The 19,181-nt window shown below is 43.6% G+C and overlaps 1 protein-coding gene across 4 annotated transcripts in view; it reads left to right on the top strand.

The window, feature by feature from the left end:
• Positions 1 to 19,181, top strand: part of MTCL1 (microtubule crosslinking factor 1) — a gene marked incomplete at both ends in the record, with an annotated part of 123,184 nt that overhangs the window by 8,553 nt on the left and 95,450 nt on the right. For all 4 annotated transcript variants that reach the window (XM_080821564.1, XM_080821565.1, XM_080821566.1 and 1 more), the window contains 2 exons: positions 2,044 to 2,268; positions 3,900 to 4,058. In XM_080821564.1, the coding sequence (XP_080677690.1) occupies positions 2,044 to 2,268; positions 3,900 to 4,058 (384 nt within the window). The remainder of the gene's footprint in view (positions 1 to 2,043; positions 2,269 to 3,899; positions 4,059 to 19,181) is intronic.

Consider the following 19,181-nt stretch of genomic DNA (forward strand, 5'->3'; position numbering starts at 1 on the left):
TTAGGAAGCTCTTATTCTTTATTACAAGCAAATCCCTGCTTTTAAGAACAAACACAGGATTAGTGAGAGTGGAGAGAATCAGGGACAAACTGAATATCGGGACAAGAACTGATAATTTAGTGTATCCACATCATGGTGAGTTTTTTCCTTCACCCTCAGTGTTAATTGAACAACACAAAGGAATGACTGAGCGTATCGTAGTCTGGAGACATTTAAGCCATCAATGATCAAACTAATCAAGAAAATTCCTAGAAGGTGCCTGGGTGGCTCAGTGGGTTAAGCTTCTGCCTTCGACTCAGGTCATGATCTCAGGGTCCCGGGATCAAACCCCGCATCGGGCTCTCTGCTCAGGGGGGAGCCTGCTTCCCCTTCTCTCTCTGCCTGCCTCCCTGCCTACTTGTGATCTCTCTCTCTGTCAAATAAATAAATAAAATCTTTAAAAAAAAATTCCTAGAATGCTTTTCTTAAGCTCCCACCTTCCAAATTACTCCTCGTTAAAATCTTTTGTAATACTTCAATAGATTTCTGTCTTGCATATTGCAGCCACGTCTGTGGGTTTGGGAAGAATTTTTGGTAATTAGGTTACAAGACTGGAACAAAACAAAGGTGCATTTGTGTCCGATTTTGGTCGTCTTTACAATTTGGCCTTTGTCGGGACTTACTGATGTTCGTGTGTGTTCCTCCCACAAATACTTATGGAGGGCCTACTGTGTGGCTCACACCCCTCTGGGCGCTGTGAATTCAGAGGAGCCCCTCGAAGGGTCTGCCCTCACAGAGCTCACATTTCAGTATAGGCAACATACAGGAATAGGAAAAAGCACAAAGAACTAGTAGCCAGTGATAAGAGGTGGGAAGAAAACAGAGCAAGGCAAGAAGGTTTAGAAGCAGGGAGGGGTTGGGGGGATGGGTGGTCAAGGAAGGCGCTGCGGGTGTACCTTCCAGATGATGTAACAACGAGCTCTGTAAAAGTTGGGGAGGGATGTTTTGTTTTGTTTTGTTTTGTTTTGCGGTGGGGAGGGATGTTTTAAGGAGAGGGGAGAACAGGTGGAAAGCCCTCCAGCAGTCCAGACCCTGTGAGACCCGCAGTGTGGCAGGGAAGAAGAGGGCAGCTCAGAGGCCCTGGGGAGGTCTGGGGAGGTCTGGAAGGTCGTGGTCTGAGTTCCACAGTAAAGGATAACTCTGGGTGGAGAATTGGTTAAAGGGGAAACAGGGAGCCCCACTTGACTCACCTGTGTGTGCACCTGCTCCCTGGGGATGGACGGAGGCAGAGACTAGCTGTGGTGTGCAGCCACCGGGAGAGAGTGCCCCACACATATGTTGCTGTTGGGCTGACAGCACTGGTTTGGCTGTGGAATGGGAGGGCGGGGGGTGGGGAGCAGGGAACAAGTGCTGGGTTTTCCTGTACCCACAATGTCTTCATGCTGATGCCAGAGTAAAGTGGAGATGGGAAATGAAGGCCAAGTGAATGGAAAAAACCAAACCCAGTGTGGATTTGACATAATGCAAAAGTTATATCTTTGGAATCGTGAGTCACAAAGTCAGTGCTGAGACGTGTATGGTGGAACCACGTTTTAGGGACGTTTTTGCAGGTGTGTTGTAATTCCAGGGCAGTTGTTTTGATCGCACTGTTTACGTCCTTCGAAGACGGGGCTCAGTGCCCCTCCTCTTCGTCCCAAGACTGTGCCCTGGAGATAAGGTTTAAATCAGGGTTTGGTTTGAATCTAAAGTTTCAGTTATCTGCAGAGTTGACTTCATCTATGATTCTGATTATGTAAGAAATTGGGAGTGGAATCAATGTCGGGGGGCCACAGTGAATAATCCATCCTGGTTTTGAGTTTCTGGACCCATGAGATTTGAACGGACATGTGAAGATATTGTCTCGTGTGACTCTTCCCAGAGATCCCAGTGTCCTGTCACACAGGTGCGCCCGTCCGCCGCAGGGTAAGCGCACAGGTTAACATCCAGTATTGCTGGGTGGACGGGGGACCCCATCCTTGTCCGGGTGGACCTGGCTTATAACTCTGTTCCATCTGGCTTGTGTAGGACGAGCTGGATGAACTCCATGCTGAGATGGAAGAGATGAGAGACAGTTACTTGGAGGAAGATGTTTACCAGCTGCAGGAGCTTCGGCGGGAGCTGGACCGCGCCCACAAAAACTGCCGAATCCTGCAGTACCGCCTCAGGAAAGCCGAGCAGAAGAGCCTGAAAGTGGCTGAGACTGGCCAGGTGGATGGCGAGCTCATCCGGAGTCTGGAGCAGGACTTAAAGGTGAGTGAGCGTCGCTGATAGGGGGCGCTCGTTCCCAGAAGGGGCGGCAGAAGCCAGGGACGAGGGCAGGTGGGGCTCGCAGGTTTGGGGACCCGCAGCCCTTGGGCCCCACATACACACCCTGTCCTGCCATTCTGGTGGTAGTTCTCTCTCTCTCAGCAGATTTTAGCATACACGTTCTTCATCCGCCTGGTGGTGTATGGGGTATGGGTAGTCACAGGGCTTTGACATTCCAAGATTTTAAACCTGTCCCATGAACTGGAATCTTAAAACCTAAGGAAAAGAAAACAAATTGTAGTAAGGGATCTACAATTTAAAAGAAAAGAGAATTGGGGCACCTGCGTGGCTCAGTTAAGCATCTGCCTTCAGCTCAGGTTATGATCCTGGGGTTCTGGGATGGAGACCCGCCTTGGGTACCCTGATCAGTGGGGAGTCTGCTCTTCCCTCTCCCTCTGTGCCTCCTCCTGCTTGTGCTCTTTCTCTCTGGCTCTCTATCTCAAATAAATAAATAAAATCTTCTTTAAAAAATAAATGAATAATTAAAAATAAATTTTAAAAAGATATCTGCCACTTGGTCTGACAGTTGTGGAGAATTATACAGAAATGCCTTCTAAAGATCTAGACTCTTTAAAAAATATCTATTGATGATCAGTTCAGTGATAGTCAAAGACCACTCATAGAGGTTGATTCTAATCATTTAATGTTTTTATCGTTACTTAACTTTCTGGAATGCAGGAAACCTGAAATGACCATAACCCAAGGATGGTGTTTTGATTTAACTGAAAGAGAAATGGGACCGTAACCAATTGTCTAAAGCTAATTGTCTAAGGTGTTTTTGAAAACCACTGGCAGAGGTGGGAATGAGGTGAAGAAATTCCAGACATTATACCATTTGCTATCTCCATGGGTAGCATGGCTTCTCTTGTGCTCCAATTATCAAATCATTTATCAAGAGATGAATTATGCATAATGTCCTCCTTATTATGGGAGTACTTATGAAATCTCATTTCGCCTTTCATTATGATAACAGGAAAAGAATCTTTGTAATTCTGTCAAATCTATAAACCACTAACAAAACGTCATTCAGGGAGATATAAGGGTAATTTATATTTCTCTTGCAAAATCTCTTTCCTTGTTTCCCTTTAGAAGGTAAAAACATTTAATTGCTTTTAACATTCAGATATTTTACTATAGTAGACAAGTTAAAACTTGACTACATTATTTTACAGGATTATTTTGTTGTTTTTTTTAGCAAGTAGTTTTAGTATACCTTAGGAACAGAAATGTTTATTGACCCATTTTTATTGTATCGTTACTATTATTTCTAATTTATCATTAAAGCAGTGTGCCTGAGCAGAATTGGCATTCTTGGTGATACTCTATAATGAGGTAGAGCTATCCACAGTAGCCTTTTAATCCAGATAAAGGTTATATCCTTGCTTATAATGTAGATTTCATGTTTGAAACTAATACCCTCCTTCTTTAAAGATAGGCTTGTTAATATTGCCAGGGTCTTTGCCCTTTACAGCGATATCATATCACTTAATGATTCTGCCTCTGAAGTTGTTGAATGTGCCCTTAGCACACAGCAAGCTTCATGTCCTGATGACTATCTCCGTGGGTCAATACAGGTAGCCAAAGATGTATCTGTTCGATTGCACCATGAACTTGAAACTGTGGAGGAAAAGCGCGCTAAAGCTGAGGATGAAAATGAAAGTCTCCGACAGCAGATGATTGAAGTGGAGATATCCAAACAAGCCCTCCAGAATGAGCTGGAGAGACTGAAAGAGGTAATCCCAAGACATACAGGGATTTCTTTCTCAGGTTTAATTGTTAGGGGCTTGGGACTCCAGGGGCCCCATTTGCTGAACTGTGGTTTGTTTGTAGGGCCCAGAAACTAAGAACAGTTTTTCCATTTATCGTAGCATTGTGAAACAACAACAATCACACAAAAATAAATCTAAAAAAGCAAAGAAGACTGTGACAAAGACTATATGTTGCTTACAAAGCCTGAAATATTTTGTGTCTGACCCTCTACAGAAAGGGCTTGGTGAACCGTGGTCTAAAACTACTTTTTTATCATTTCCATTCAGATGAGCTGGCCATTAATTCCTTTTATGGGTCCAAATGGAGAATATTATTACCGGAATACAAAATTAAGCAGTAGCTTTTTCCTCAAGTCTCCTCTTCCAATGAGCTGGAAAATGTGTTCTGGTTGTCTATTAAGCTATGTAAACAAATAATCTGTATATGCTGCCTATATCTATTATTTAGGCAACATGGTTTAAATACAGGGTTTTTCTTTTTATTTTAGGGAGTGAATGTATTCTAGCAAAGTGGTCAAGAAAATGAATACATATATATATTTTTTTTTTCCCTTTGCATCCAGTAATGCAAATGCTGTTTTGTTGTTACTTCCATTATAAGATTAAAGCTGTATATTTTCTTAGAAAATACCCTGCATGTTGTTGGAGTTAGAAACTGTTGGTGAAGCCTTTATAGTGATGGCTGAAGCCAGCATTATTACCTGCTAACAGCCTCACTTAGTGCATGTTCTCTTTGGACAAGTTTCCTGAGTCACCCAGTTGTTCCTCATCCGTCCAGCTGTCTACCTGCCCACACTTAATTCAGGCTCCGTACCATGCCCTGGGGAGGCAGGTGTGAGTATGGCAGCACAGGCTCTGCTGTCAAGATGTTTACAGCTCAGTTTGACACGTGGCTAGCAAAACAAGTAAATCACAGCAAAGGAGCGGGTGTCGCTGGCTCTCTTCTCCCCCCCCCCCAACAGCCACTCAGGTGCCCTGCTGTTCCTCGAGGTGGGTGGGGGGGGGCAACATTCTTTGTCCAGAGATCCATAGCCTTGGGGCTCAGTCCCTTGCCTTCAGGTCTCTGCTGACATCCCACTTCAGCCACCTGGTCCCGCACACGTAGACATTCCCAGTTATCCCTGCCTCTCCCCCCCCCCCCCCCCCCCCCCCCCGCCACCGGCCATCCCTATCTGCCTTGCCATCTGACACGCTGTGGATTTTGGTGACTCACTTGTATATTGCCAGCACTTGTCTGACAATGCCATGGGTTTTATTTCTTTGTTGCCTTCACTAATGTGCCTCCAGGACTTGAGCTCTGTGGGAAGAGGGTGTGTCTGTGTAGTTCATGGTGGGGTCTCCGTGCCTAGAACAGTGCCTGGCACTTAGGCGTTGTCAGAGACGTGCAGGGTGAGGGAGTGAATGGAGGGCGAGAAGGTGGAGCTGTGGTGAGCACAGCTCACCTGGGGACTCGGTGAGCTTCACAGAGGAGGAGGTAGAGTCTGAGAACGTTCTTTCATCATGGGTAACCCTTGCTCCTTAACTTAGGTGTGCACTTAGCCCAAGGGATTGGGGGGGTTTCTCCTCTCTTTGTGGGTCTCTTTACCTCCGCACTTAGAGTTCTCTGTCCTTTACTTCCTTCTTTCCCTTTTGCTCTAAGTCTGCTAGAAGGTTTGCCATAATGGTTTCTTTCCTCAGGATTTCCAGTTTGAGCCTGACCTTGAGGGTGCAGAAGACATCTTAGGAGTCTATTTTACAAATGTTGTATGTGTGAATGCCTACATATAAATATTTAAATTATATGTACATATAAGTAAGTAAATAAATATATTTGAAGCAAGCAGTTTCTCTTGCCCCCACGGAGCTGGATTTGTGTGGGACTTGGCATCAGGCCACAAATAGCTCCTCAGGGAGAGAAATGATGACTGATGTTCAACGCCAGGCAGGGGTGAGGCAGGGATCTTCAGAGAACGGTGATGTTGGCTGAGGCTGGATGTACACAGAGGAGGTGGCAGGCTGGCCCCTCCCTGCCTTTATGGGTTAGAGTCCCCCACAGGCATGGCCCAGCCGGGCTGTAGTCCCTATTTTACCTAGAGAGCTGCAGTCCAACGGGGGGGATGGCGTCTTGGCACCAAACCTCACGATTCTAAACAAACCCTAAGACTGACCAGAGTCTGCGGAAGGTAGACGCTCTAGGCTGTGTGGGAAGCAGAGAACCATGGAACCAGGCGATCCGAGGTTCAAAGGTGGTAGAGGAGATACTTACTGGAAAGTGCTAGCTGTGGCTCTGTGAGTGGATTCTCTTTACTAAAGCCGGAAGGGAAGGCGCTGGGAGCTTTGCTCCGGGGGGACTGTACTGTTTTCTCTATCTTGAGTCCTGCTCGTTATCGTTTCACCTCTGAAGTTTCGTAAGCGGATGAGTCACATTCCGGAAAAGGCAAGGGGAGTTCGTGCGTCGCCTGTGTCTCTGAATGACGGAAGTAGCTGCAGATGACCGTGTCCCTCTCAGCCTGGGAGGACAGTAAGACAGGGCGTCTCCGTGCCTCTTGGGCTCCGTCGCTGCTGCCGCAGGGGCTCCTCTCCCGGAACTGCACACTGTCGGTGCGGCGGCCCGGTGGGCTTCTGCCAGACGGATTTGCCCAAGCACTTCACAGTCAAAGAGAGTCCAGAATCAGACTTGCCACCCTCGGCCCCACCTGAAGCTTCCCTGTCTTTCTCATTTGTGTCCATGGTGCTGCAGTCCTGCTGGTCCCTCCGGCAGGAGCACTGGCGGGTACCCTGACCTCTCTCCCTGCTGGCACTGAGATTGCCTTCATATTCTGCTCTTCTGCTTTTGTGACCTTAGGAATTTTCTTTGCTTTGCTTTGCTTTGCTTTTCTTTCCTTTCTAAGATTATTTATTTATTTATTTGAAAGCGAGCGAGAGAGAGAGAGAGAGAGAGAGCGAGCATGAGTAGAGGGAGGGGCTCAGGGAGAAACAGGCTCCCCACCGAGTCTGGATCCCCATGTGGGGCTGGACCCCAGAACCTTGGAATCATGACCTGAACCAAAGGCAGATGCTTAACCAACTGAGCCATCCCAGGAGCCCCTGAGAACATGATTTTTTCAAAACATTTTTCTTTTAAAGATTTTACTTACTTATTTGACAGAGAGAAATCACAAGTAGACAGAGAGGCAGGCAGAGAGAGAGAGAGAGAGAGAGAGGAGGAAGCAGGCTCCCTGCTGAGCAGAGAGTCCGATGTGGGGCTCTATCCCAGGACCCTGGGATCATGACCTGAGCTGAAGGCAGAGGCTTTAACCCGCTGAGCCACCCAGGCGCCCCTCAAAACATTTTTTAATTTAAATTCAATTAATTAACATATAATGTAGTATTGGTTTCAGAGGTAGAGGCCTGTGATTCATCAGTCTTATATAACACCCAGTGCTCATTATAGCACATACCCTCCTTAGTGTCCATCATCCAGTTACCTCATCCCTCCACCCCCTCCCCCAGCAACCTTCAGTTTGTTTCCTATGATTAAGAGCCTCTTATGGTTTGTCCCCCTCTCTGATTTCATCTTGTTTTATTTTTTCCTCTCTTCCCCTGTGATCCTCTGCTTTGTTCCTTAAATTCCACGCATGTCAGTGAGATCAGATGATAATTGTCTTTCTCTGACTGACTTACTGCACTTAGCATCCTACCCTCTGGTTCCATCCACGTCGAGGCAAATAGCAAGATTTCATTTTTCTCTCTCACTGACACATGCTGTACCATGGATGGACCACAAAAATAGACCAAGGAAAAGAAGCTGGACATACTGCACGATTCCATTTATCAGAAGTATTCGGAATAGGTAAATCCATAGACAGAAAACAGATCAGTGGTTTCCAGGGGCTGTGGAGAAGGGAGAGGACTGCTTAATGGGTATGGGGTCTGCTTCTGGGGTGACAAAAAGGTTTTAAAGTAGATAAAGGTGATGGCTGCACAACCCTGTGAATGCCTCTGAGTTGCGTACTTTAAGATGGTCGGGTTTAACCTCAAATAAGAATTTTTATATTCTCTATTCTACCCATACTTTGACCAGTCTTCTCTCAAGTGAATATTTGAGAGCTGACTCTATGCCATCGACACATTATAGGCAGACACTACTTCCGGTCTCTCCCTTCTCTGTTTTACCTTCAACGCTCCCCCAACGCCTACTGTGGGACTCTCCACTTAAACACATGAATTTGCCGTGGCTCTTGATTGTCTGACATAGGGAATGCTTACTGCCGGGGATCATCCCTGTCTCCCAGCTGGGTTTCCTACCCCTTGCTGCACACCCTGGAGTGAAAGAAAGGCAGCAGAGCGAGATGAGAATAATCTGTGCCCTCTGGCCCCCTTTGAACAGAGTGGGTCTTAGAAAAGTCACTGTCTCCATTGATAGATAAGATGGTTCAAGAGGGTTGGCAATATGAAACTATCTGGAATTGTCCCCTCTGTCTAGCCAGCTTCCTTGTGGCTCTTTGCATCATGGTCCATGCACCCAGTTCTGGTACACCCCTCCACTTGTGTAAGCTCAAAACATTTTTGCCTTTTTAGGAGTATATTTCTTCTAGTACTCAACTCTATGATGAATTATCTGGACAGGTTGAAAATGGTTAACCTTAGCTTAGCTTCAATATCTTAAAGATTGTTTTCACTGAGCACTATTTCATTCTACCAAAGTTTTCGAGTACTTCTGTATCTTAGACGCAATAATAAATGGCCAATTTAGTTGGTACTTGCAAGGGACAGAGACATGTTCTAGATCATTCCAGGGAACGGGGCTTTTCTTTTTTTTTCTTTTCTTTTCTTTTCTTTTCTTTTTTTTTTCTTATTGAGGTATAATTGACATATAACATTATATTAGTTTCAGGTGTCATGGTTCAATATTTGTATATATTGCAAAATGATTACCCCAATAACAGGTTAACATTCCTTCTTGAACACATGGGTCCAAACATATTTTTTCTGGTAATGAGAACTTCAAAGATCTGCTCTCTTAGCAACTTTCAAATATGCAGTACAATATTGTTAACTATGGTCATTATGCTGTACATTATATCCCATGACTTATTTATTATAACTGGAAGTTTGTATCTTTGGATTGCCCTTACCCCTCTTACCCATCCACGCTAGGGATTGTTGAGTGAAGCCACGGGGAACCGGTTAGCAGCCAGATAGCTCTTGTGGGCCATCTTTCAGCACCATTCAGGATATGTATTGATTCTCTGGGTTTGGTTGAGACTCCTTCTGTGGCTAGTAAATGATTCAAATTTTATAAATATTTCTTGAGTGCTTGAGAGGAAAGCGTACGCTCCAATTTTGGGGTGAAGACTTTAAATCCATTAGATTGAAGACTTCCAAATTTTAACTCACAACAAGCAGTACATTTTATGTCATCACTCAAAATACAAACATAAAGGTCTCACGAAATAATGCTTATCTTTGCCATATGGGACACATTTTTATATTTTCAATTCTATTCAGTTCTGTTTTTTAAAGGGTAGTTATACATTTGATTTACAGTCCATGTGAACTGTAAACAATTACAATTTACAGTGTGGTGGATGGCAACAATTTGGAAAGTTTTTTTAATCACTTGTTAATTGTGTTGTTCAAATTTTTCATATCCTTTATAGTTTTGTTTTGTCTGCTAAATAGATCTATTTAGGATAAAGGTATGTTAAAATCACCTGTTATAATTTTGTATTTATATTTCCTTGTAATCTGTCAATTTTGCTTATATATTTTGAATATAAATGCATACAGATTTAGAACTGTTTTTTTAGAACTTTTTTGATGATGAATTGTTCCCCTTATCATTTGATAATGACCTCTTTATTCTAATGTATTCTTTTTGTATTCTTTTTCCTTTTTTTTTTTTTAATTTGCTTTTTTGTGCTTCCATTACTTTCTATTTTTCTGAGTCATTATGTTTTAGATGTATTTCTTGTGATTGGTCTGTAGTTCTCTTTTTAAAAATGGAATCTGAGGGGCGCCTGGGTGGCTCAGTGGGTTAAAGCCTCTGTCTTCGGCTCAGGTCATGATCTCAGGGTCCTGGGATCCAGCCCCACATTGGGCTCTCTGCTCGGCAGGGAGCCTGCTTCCCTTCCTCTCTCTCTGCCTGCCTCTCTGCCTACTTGTGATCTCTGTCTGTCAAATAAATAAATAAAATCTTTAAAAAAAAAATAAATGGAATCTGAGGGGCGCCTGGGTGGCTCAGTGGGTTAAAGCCTCTGCCTTCAGCTCAGGTCATGATCCCAGGGTTCTGGGATCGAGCCCCGCATTGGGCTCTCTGCTGGGTGGGGAGCCTACTTCCTCCTCTCTCTCTGCCTGCCTCTCTGCCTACTTGTGATCTCTGTCAAATAAATAAATAAAATCTTTTTTAAAAAATGGAATCTGATACTATCTTTTTTTTAACAAAAACTTGTGAATTTAATCCATTTACATTTATTATGGTTGTTGATGTGCTTGAATTTATTTCTATCATTGTATTTTATGTTTGTAAATTCCAAGCCTTTTCTTCATTTCTTTTTTCTATTTTTTTATGTTGATTTTTCTTTGATTGATTGAGTTTTCAATTCTCACGTTCTTTTGCTTGATTAGGAACTTGTATTACTGTTCTAAAAATTTCTCTTACATATTTAACATGCCTGTTTGACTTAGTGTCTAAAACTAATCATTATCCCCATTCTTCTCCTTAATAATATTAAGCATCTTAGAAAGCTTCAACTCCAGTCAGCTCCTGTGTTTCATACTATTATTATGCAGTGTCATTTTAGTTTTATCTTTTTAAAACTATCCCCCCCAAAAGTTGGCTAATTTAACAGTTAATGTTTATTTAGATTCATTTACATATTTTCCAATCTGTTATCATTGCTTTTTGAGTGTTACTCCTTCCTTCTGAGTTCAATTTTCTTCTTGCTGATCCATTAACATGTCCTTGAGTGTTTTCTTTCAGTAAATGGTGTCTAAAAATGCTTTTATGTCATCCTCAGTCTTGAAACATATTTAGTTGGGCATAGGATCCTAACATATCAAAGATAGTATTTTTTATTATCTTCTGGCTGTATTCTGCTGTCAAGATGTCTGCTGTCAAATAATTCTCATTTTTGTAGATGATCTCTCTTTACTTCCTGGTTACTTTTATGCTTTTCTTTTTGTGTTTGGTATTCTGTAGTTTCAACCAGATGTGTCTAGATTTCTTTTTATACTTTAGGCAACACTCATTGTCAGTCTGCTTATGTCTTTTGTGAAATCTGGAAAATTCTCACTCTTTGAATAACGTTCAGTAGGGAAATTATGTCTTTAAATAGTGTTTCTTCCCCCATTTTCTGTATCACTTCTAGAATTCCTGTTAGTTTTATGTAGGAACTTCTGCTGGCCATTCTTATTCCACCCACCATCTCGTCTAACTGTCTTTTTTTTTTTTTAATTATTCTTATCTGTGTTATATATATATATATATATATGTATATATATATATGATTTATTTATTTACTTATTTGAGAGAGAGAGTGCATGCATGCGCATGCATGCTTGTTCACAGGAAAGAGTGGGGAGGGAGGGGTAGAGGCAGAAAATCTCAAGCAGACCTCCTGCTGAGCAGAGTCAGAGGTAGGGCTCAGTCCTAGGACATGAGATCATGACCTGAGCTGAAACCAAGAGTTGGATGCTCAACTGACTAAGCCACCCAGGTGCCCCACTGTGCTTTATTTTGAATAATTACTTCATTTCTTGTCCAAGTTATGAATTCTCTTCTTCACAAAAGAATTACTCTTTTCTTCATCCACTAAGTTTTCATTTCAATGAAATGAATTTTAAAATTTGCTTGCTCTGTTTCATAAATTTCTTTTTTCCCTTACCGTTTGTTATTTCTTCCTTAAATTTTGAAACATTTTTAAGTCACGGCTTCTTTCAGTTTGTTCCATTTTCTTGAGTTCTTGGGTGTTACCAATCCCTCTGTTTTTCCCGATCTGTTGTCTCTCACCTAAAGTGGATTGTTTTATGAGCTTTAAGATGAGCTCATTTCTCGGTGGGAGTTCCACTTGGTGAGATTTTGCATTGGTCTTTTCCAAATGCCTGAGTAGCATTATTGGTCCAAATACACTTGTTAATTTTGGGCTCATGGAGTTGTGTCCCAAAGGGGTTGTGTCAGTTGGTTATCAGACTTATATGTGGCATACATCTAAATATTTTTATACTTCCAAGGAGATTTTTTTTGTCACCGCCCAGTGTCGTGAGCAGGTTATTACTCTCCCGCTTCCCAAGTGACTTTTAGTTTACTTTCAATGGTGTGCATTCCTTTAGTGGATTGTCTGGGGCATTTATCAAAGATTCTTCTCACGTCCCTGGCTAGAGTGCCTATTTCTGGGTAAGAGAATTGCCACCATTCCCTCCTGCCCTCTACCCCTTTAATCCCTAATGCATTTCTGATACTAGGGAATTTTCCTTTTGTGACTGTGTCAGTAAGCTGTGTATAAATTTCTGCTTTTTATGTTTTCTTTAGCATTTCTAGGTGTTTGTTGTGGGGAAGGCTCAAGACAGCTCAGCGTGCTGTGTTGCCAAAATAGGATGTGACCCTTTGGGGTTTAGTGGAAGCTTTCTGGTAGCACTCTGGAGTGCCACGAGTAACCCCCGTGGTCTTCCTTTTCATGGCTCAGCACTTTCGTCCCTGCCTCTCTCTGTTCATTTACTTCTACCCTACTACTCACCAGTTCCCATTTGCCCCAGGGCTTTTTTTAAAAACTCATGGATTCGTTACAGCATGGCTTCTACTTACATTCTCTGTAGGTATTTGCTAGAGACTGAATGTTTATATCCCCAACCCCCTGCCAATTCATTAGTTAAATCCTAATTCCCAATAGGATAGAATGAGGAGGTGGATCCTTCGGGAAGTGATTGGATTATGAAGGTGGAGCCCTTGTGAATGGGATTAGTGCCCTTTTCAAGGATACCCTAGAGCTCCCTTGCCCCTTCCACCAAGTGAGGACACAGTGAGAAGATGGCTGTCTGTGAACCTAGACGTGGATTCTCACTAGACACCCAGTCTTCCAGCACCGCGATCTTAGCTTTCCCAGCGTTCAGAACTGTGTGAAATAAATGCGTGTCCTTTAAGCCACCCAGTCCACAGTATTTGACAGCAGCCTGAACAGACTAAGAAAGACCTAGTCTTTCCGCTTTTTTCTCAACCAGTGGGTGAGGAGTTTCTCTGTGTGTCATTGCATTTAAACTCTCAGACAGCCATAAAGTCTGGAAGCATAGGTGTATGAACATAATAAATGGTTTATTGCTATTACGCTATAGTTTAATAAAACATTATCTATGTCTCCAGACTTTATGGTCCTCCCCATAAGAAAAAGATATGCTTGAGTGAGCCAGTGCAAAGCATCTTTGGGCCGAATCCTCATGCCAGGGCATCTCCTTGGACACCAACCAGGTTGTTGGCAGCTGCCGTGGAGTCAGTTGGGGCCTCGCTCCTGGCCCAGTCAGTGGTGGACTGCGGGCCGGCAGGGCACGCAGAGTCCAGGCAGGCATTCTTTGTGTTAGCTTGGCAGGCTCTCCAAGATACCTCGGGAGGAATAAGTAACATCTGGTTCCATTTGCTGGTCTCATGAGTTGGGAGCGGTGGGGGGCAGGGTGACTCTTAACTACAGAACAGGAAGTGGGGAGAAATGCAGTGCCCTGAATGATATCCCAGTTAGCTGGCCTGCTGGGTTAATATTGAGGTGAAATGGGATGAGAGTGGGAGCAGGAAGAATCAGGGTGTCTGGTTAAGTCTTCTTCCCAAACACTAAAACACAAGTACAGTGGTGTGTGTGTGTGTGTGTGTATGTACACGTATATATCTGTGTATGTATCTGTGTGTGTTCATATACATGCAGTGTCTGCACAGGGGTCTAGTGGGAAATGGCCTTTTGTAGGTTCTCATCAGACCAGTAGGCAAGGATGGAATTAGAGTAGAGCCCCCTCAACCGAGAGAATAAATACCAGGCCAGAAAATCCAGATTTCACAGGCTGGGAAGGATTAGGAGGAGTCCAGCAACTGTAGGAAGATTTGGCATAAATAATTTTGAATGCTTAAGCTGTAAATGGAACAGTTTGGGTGTCTGGGAAGAAGGGGGGTGTGTGTTCGGTTAAACACTGATAAATAGTACTAATGGCTAATTTCATGCTGTTACTGGAAAGGCACAGGGAGAGCCCATCACAGTCTGTTCTGGTCACTCAGAACAGGTGCCCTTGGAGCAATTTCTTGTCAAAGTCAAGACAGAATCATACTGAGGTCTTCTAGAAGGCCAGTAAAAGTCCTGTGACCCACTTTGCAATGGTCCGCATGCTCTCTTCCATGGGGACTGTCTGGTGCTCTCCCTGGGCAGTCGCATTTGCTTCTTTGTGGTGAGCTGTGGTGGTGACTCCAAGAGCAATGGGTGGCTTTCCCAGGTTCGAATCTTTGAAATGCTTTCATTTCTTAGGTTCTCTTTTTTTGTTAAGTTTTGTTGTCAGAGGACTATATTACTTCCACGTAGTGTGGGGGTTAGGTTGGAAAAGAAAGAAAATGGTGGTGAAGACACAGGCAGGACTTTGGAAGGAGTAACTGAGTTTGGTGGCTCTCCTGGGATCTGGCACGTGTGGCCAGACCCAGGCCTGGGGACCTCAGGCCAATGCAGCATCAGAGCCAGAAAAATCTTGGAGCTGAGTTAGGCGAGGTCCCCATCACCTACACGAGGAAGCCGAGGTCTGGGTAGGTTGTGAATGGTGGCTACCCCAGGTCTCCTGACTCCCAGAAACCCTCCTCCACTCCTTCTTTCCTTAGGACTTTATCTCTAGCCCTGCCTTCTCCCTTCTCTGTAGGCCCAGGAGGAAGAGGTGGGTTCCTAGGTCAGGGCAGGAGGTAAGCACTCGTGGGGCCATCTTGATTGTGGTCTTCAGGGGAAGCTGCTGGAGGAGAGAGCAGCTCCAGGCTCCCTGCTTCAGTGTGTTATTGAGGAAGAGCACCTGTGTCTTTCTTTGACCCATTAATGCTTCCATATAAAATTAATTTCTGCTTTTAGAAGTATTTATTAAGCTGCTGCTTTCATCTCTACGGAGAAAATTACAGGAAGAAGGACAGCAGAAGTTACCTTTGAAGACAGTGAGCATAGGCCTCCCAGCCTGTCTTACCACTCACTCCCATGGGGGCCTCCTATGGCCCTCTCCCTCCCATCTTGTTCCACGGCATCGGCCATTTTTTCCCCAGAACTGTTCCACGATGCCTCTTTTATCTGTTGAAATGCTGCCCATTCTTTAAGATTCTCCCAGAAATGCCACTTCCTCCTCAAAAACTTCTGTAACACTTTTCTGATCTCTGAACAAACATTTTCATGAGATTAAGCCGTTACATGTTGGCTAGAGAATGTTCGAAAAGTAGAGAGAGAAAGTTTCCCTTTCTCTCCCGGAGAGAAAAGGATACATCCCAGAGATACAGCTCATTTTTCATAGGAAATTGGAAATACACCCCATATACTTCTTAGTATAGTATTTTTAGTATAGTGTTATTTATTTGTAATTAAACCTTTTGTTTTGAGATCCTTGTAAACTCCTAGGCAGTTGTAAGAAATAGTTAACAGGAGGTCTCACGTACCTTTTACCCCATTTCCCCAGGTGGTAAACTCTGGGATGGTGCCAGAACTAGGACAGTCACATTGATTCAGTCAAGCTCTGAGAACGACAATTCCATCACCGCAAGAATCCCTCACGGGGACCTTTTATGGCCACACCAGCTTCCCTCCTGCCCCCATTCCATCTCCATCCCCACAACTGCTGTGTTCTCCATTTTGATGATTTGGTCATTCCAAGACTTTATATAAATGGACTCATTTGCTGTGTCACCTTTTGGGATCAGCTTTCTTCACTCTGCAGCATTCTCCAGAGATGTTCCAAGGCACGCATGAGCCCTCGTGTGTAGTCATTTACCCACTCGCTAGATGTGGGACATCCGTTATGTTTTTCTAGTTTGGGGCTTTTACAAATGTAGTCACTGTGAACGTTGGTGTGCAGGTTTTTGTGAGAACGTAAATCTTCATTTCTCTGGGATAAATGCCTGGGATGTCATTTCCTGGGTAGTATTGTAGTTGTTTTTTAGGTTTTTTTTGTTTTGTGTTGTTTTGTTTTGTTTTTTAAGAAAGTGCCAAACTGTTTTCCAGAGTGGCCGCACCATTTGACACTGCTTGCAGCATCCTCACCAGCATTTGGTGTTGGCGCTGATTTTTATTTTAGTCATTCTAATAAGGGATACCTCATTGTGGTTTTATTTTACTATCATTATTTTTAAGATTTTATTTTTAAGTTATCTCTGTACCCAACAGGGGGTTCGAACTTACAACCCCGAGATCAAGAGTCACATGCTTCACTGACAGCCAGCCAGGCACCCCTCATTGTGGCTTTCATTTGCATTTCCCTAATGGCTAATGATGTTGGACATATTTTCCTGTGATGTTTGCCATGTGTGTTTCCTCTTTGGTGAAATGTCTCTTAACATTTTTTGCCCATTGTCTAATTGGATTGCTTGCTTGTTTGTTTGTTTTTTTAACTACTGTTGAATTTTCAGAGTTTGTTCTGTATTCTAGATACTAGTCCTTTTTTTTTTTTTTTAAAGATTTTATTTATTTATTTGACAGACAGATCACAAGTAGGCAGAGAGGCAGGCAGAGAGAGAGGAGGGAGCAGGCTCCCCGCTGAGCAGAGAGCCCGATGCGGGGCTCGATCCCAGGACGCTGGGATCATGACCCGAGCCGAAGGCAGTGGCTTTAACCCACTGAGCCACCCAGGCGCCCCTAGATACTAGTCCTTTGTTGAATATATGGTTTGCAAATATCTTCTCTCACTCCAAGCCTGTCTTTTGTCCTTTCAGTGGGTCTCTCTCCCTCCTGGCAATTTTTTTTTTTTTAAGATTTTATTTATTTATTTGACAGAGAGAGAGATCACAAGTAGGCAGAGAGAGAGGGGGAAGCAGGCTCCCCTCTGAGCAGAGAGCCCGATGCAGGGCTTGATCCCAGGACCCTGAGATCACCATCCGAGCCAAAGGCAGAGGCGTTAACCCACTGAGCCACCCAGGCGCCCCACCTGGCAAATGTTTTTAATTTTGATGAAGTTCAGTTTATAAATGCTTCCTTTTATGGTATGCTCTTTGCCTACCCCAGATTCTGAATATTTTCTTCTATTTTTTAAAATGTTTTATGTTTTACATTTAAATCCATGGTCCATCTTTTTATAATTCTAGTTAATATACAGTGCACTGTTGGTTTCAGGAATAGAATTCAATGATTCATCTGTTACATACAACCCCCAGTGCTCATCACAAGTGCCCTCCTTGATACTCATCCCCCATTTAACCCGTCCTCCACCTACCTCCCCTCCAGCAACCCTAGTTTGTTCTCTGTTGTTAAGAGTCCCTTATGGTTTGTTTCCCTCTCTCATTTTTTACTTTCCCCCTTCCCATATGTTCATCTGTCTTCTTTGTTAAGTTCCACATATGAGTGAAATCGTATGGTATTTGTCTTTCCCTAACATTTTCGCCTAGTGTAATACTCTCTGGTTCCATCCACATTGCTGCAAATGGTAAGATTTCATCCTTTTTGATGGCTGAGTAATATGGTATTTCATGTATACACCACATCTTCTTTATCCATTCATCAGTCAATAGACATTTGGGCTCTTTCCGTAGTTTGGCTATTGTTGATAAACAGTGGGATGCATGTGTCCCATCAAATCCATATTTTTGTGTCCTTTGGATAAATACCCAGTAATACGATTACTGGATCATAGGGTAGCTCTATTTTTAACTTTCTGAGAAACCTCCATACTGTTTTCCAGAGTGACTGTACCAGTTTGCGTTCCCACCAACAATACAAGAGGGTTTTCCTTTTTCTGCATCCTTGTCCATGGTCCATTTTGAATTCATTTTTGTATAAGGCATGAGACTTAGGTCAAGTTGATTTTTTTTTTTAACCTATGGATGTCTAATTGTTCCAGCACCATTTGTTAAAAAGGCTGTCTTTCCTCCATTGAATTACTTTGCACGCTGTCAGAACTCAGTTGAACATATCCTGGTCAATCCTGTTCTGTTCCATTGATCTCTGCCAATACAGTCTTGATGACATAGCAGTATAAATCTTGAAACTGCTGTGTCTGCTCCAGCTAGCAGTTTGAGTCTCCTTGGACCCCTCACTGGCCTTTCAGAACACTCCTGTCTCTGCCTTATAGGACGCAGGTGTATTCTGCACATCCCTGCCCTTATCAAGCATTCAGTAAATATGTGTTGAATGGGTGAAAGTTTCATCCTTTTTATTTCTCCTTGAGAAAGAGCGGTAACATATTTACAGACCTCCTGGTGAGGAATTTCCGATCCTGTAAATGTTTACCCCAGGACAGTTCGTACAAACCAGTAGTTCCACTCTAGGTCAAGTATTTTGTCAATGACTGTGTGTGGGTCATGAAATCACCCTGTTTGGTTAGCGATAAGGAGAGCTGCTTTCTGTCTGCTTGCTTCTATTCACACAGGCTCCGGGTGTCCATCGCTGGGATCGAGCCACACCCAGTTGTCCCTGGTGAACTGGGTGGGCTCCTGTATAGCTGTTTCCTGCAGCGGGTCACCTGCAGGCACTGTGGGGGCTCAGCTGACCTTTTGGGCAGAGGGTGACCCCCCTCCGGAGTGGCCACATCAGAAGCAGCCAGGCTGTGCGAGCAGCCTTTGCTTTGCAAGCCCCAGAGAGTTAAGACCCGCCTATTTCTCCTCTTCCCTCAACACCACTTTTATAATGTGGAGGGATCTTTTATAATGCGGGGTGCATTGCAGAAACATGTTACCTACTGCTGTGTAAGCAATTAGACCCGGAACTTGTGTATTACAGTGAAATAGACTCTGTGTTCTCTGCTGCCTGTCTTTAAAAATGATCAAAGTAGAGACAGAGCATGTGTTTCTGCTCTAGACCTCTGGAACACTGGAATGTTAACTGCATCGAGTCTGCGCTATGGGACTGAATAAAAATACGTCTCCTTTCAAAGTTTGCAGATGATACTCGAGTCTGTCAAGTTTACATGCTTAAGTTACGTTATTGATGTGATATA

The sequence above is a fragment of the Martes martes genome, assembly GCF_963455335.1.
Source record: "Martes martes genome assembly, chromosome: 13".
Classification (NCBI taxonomy): domain Eukaryota; kingdom Metazoa; phylum Chordata; class Mammalia; order Carnivora; family Mustelidae; genus Martes; species Martes martes.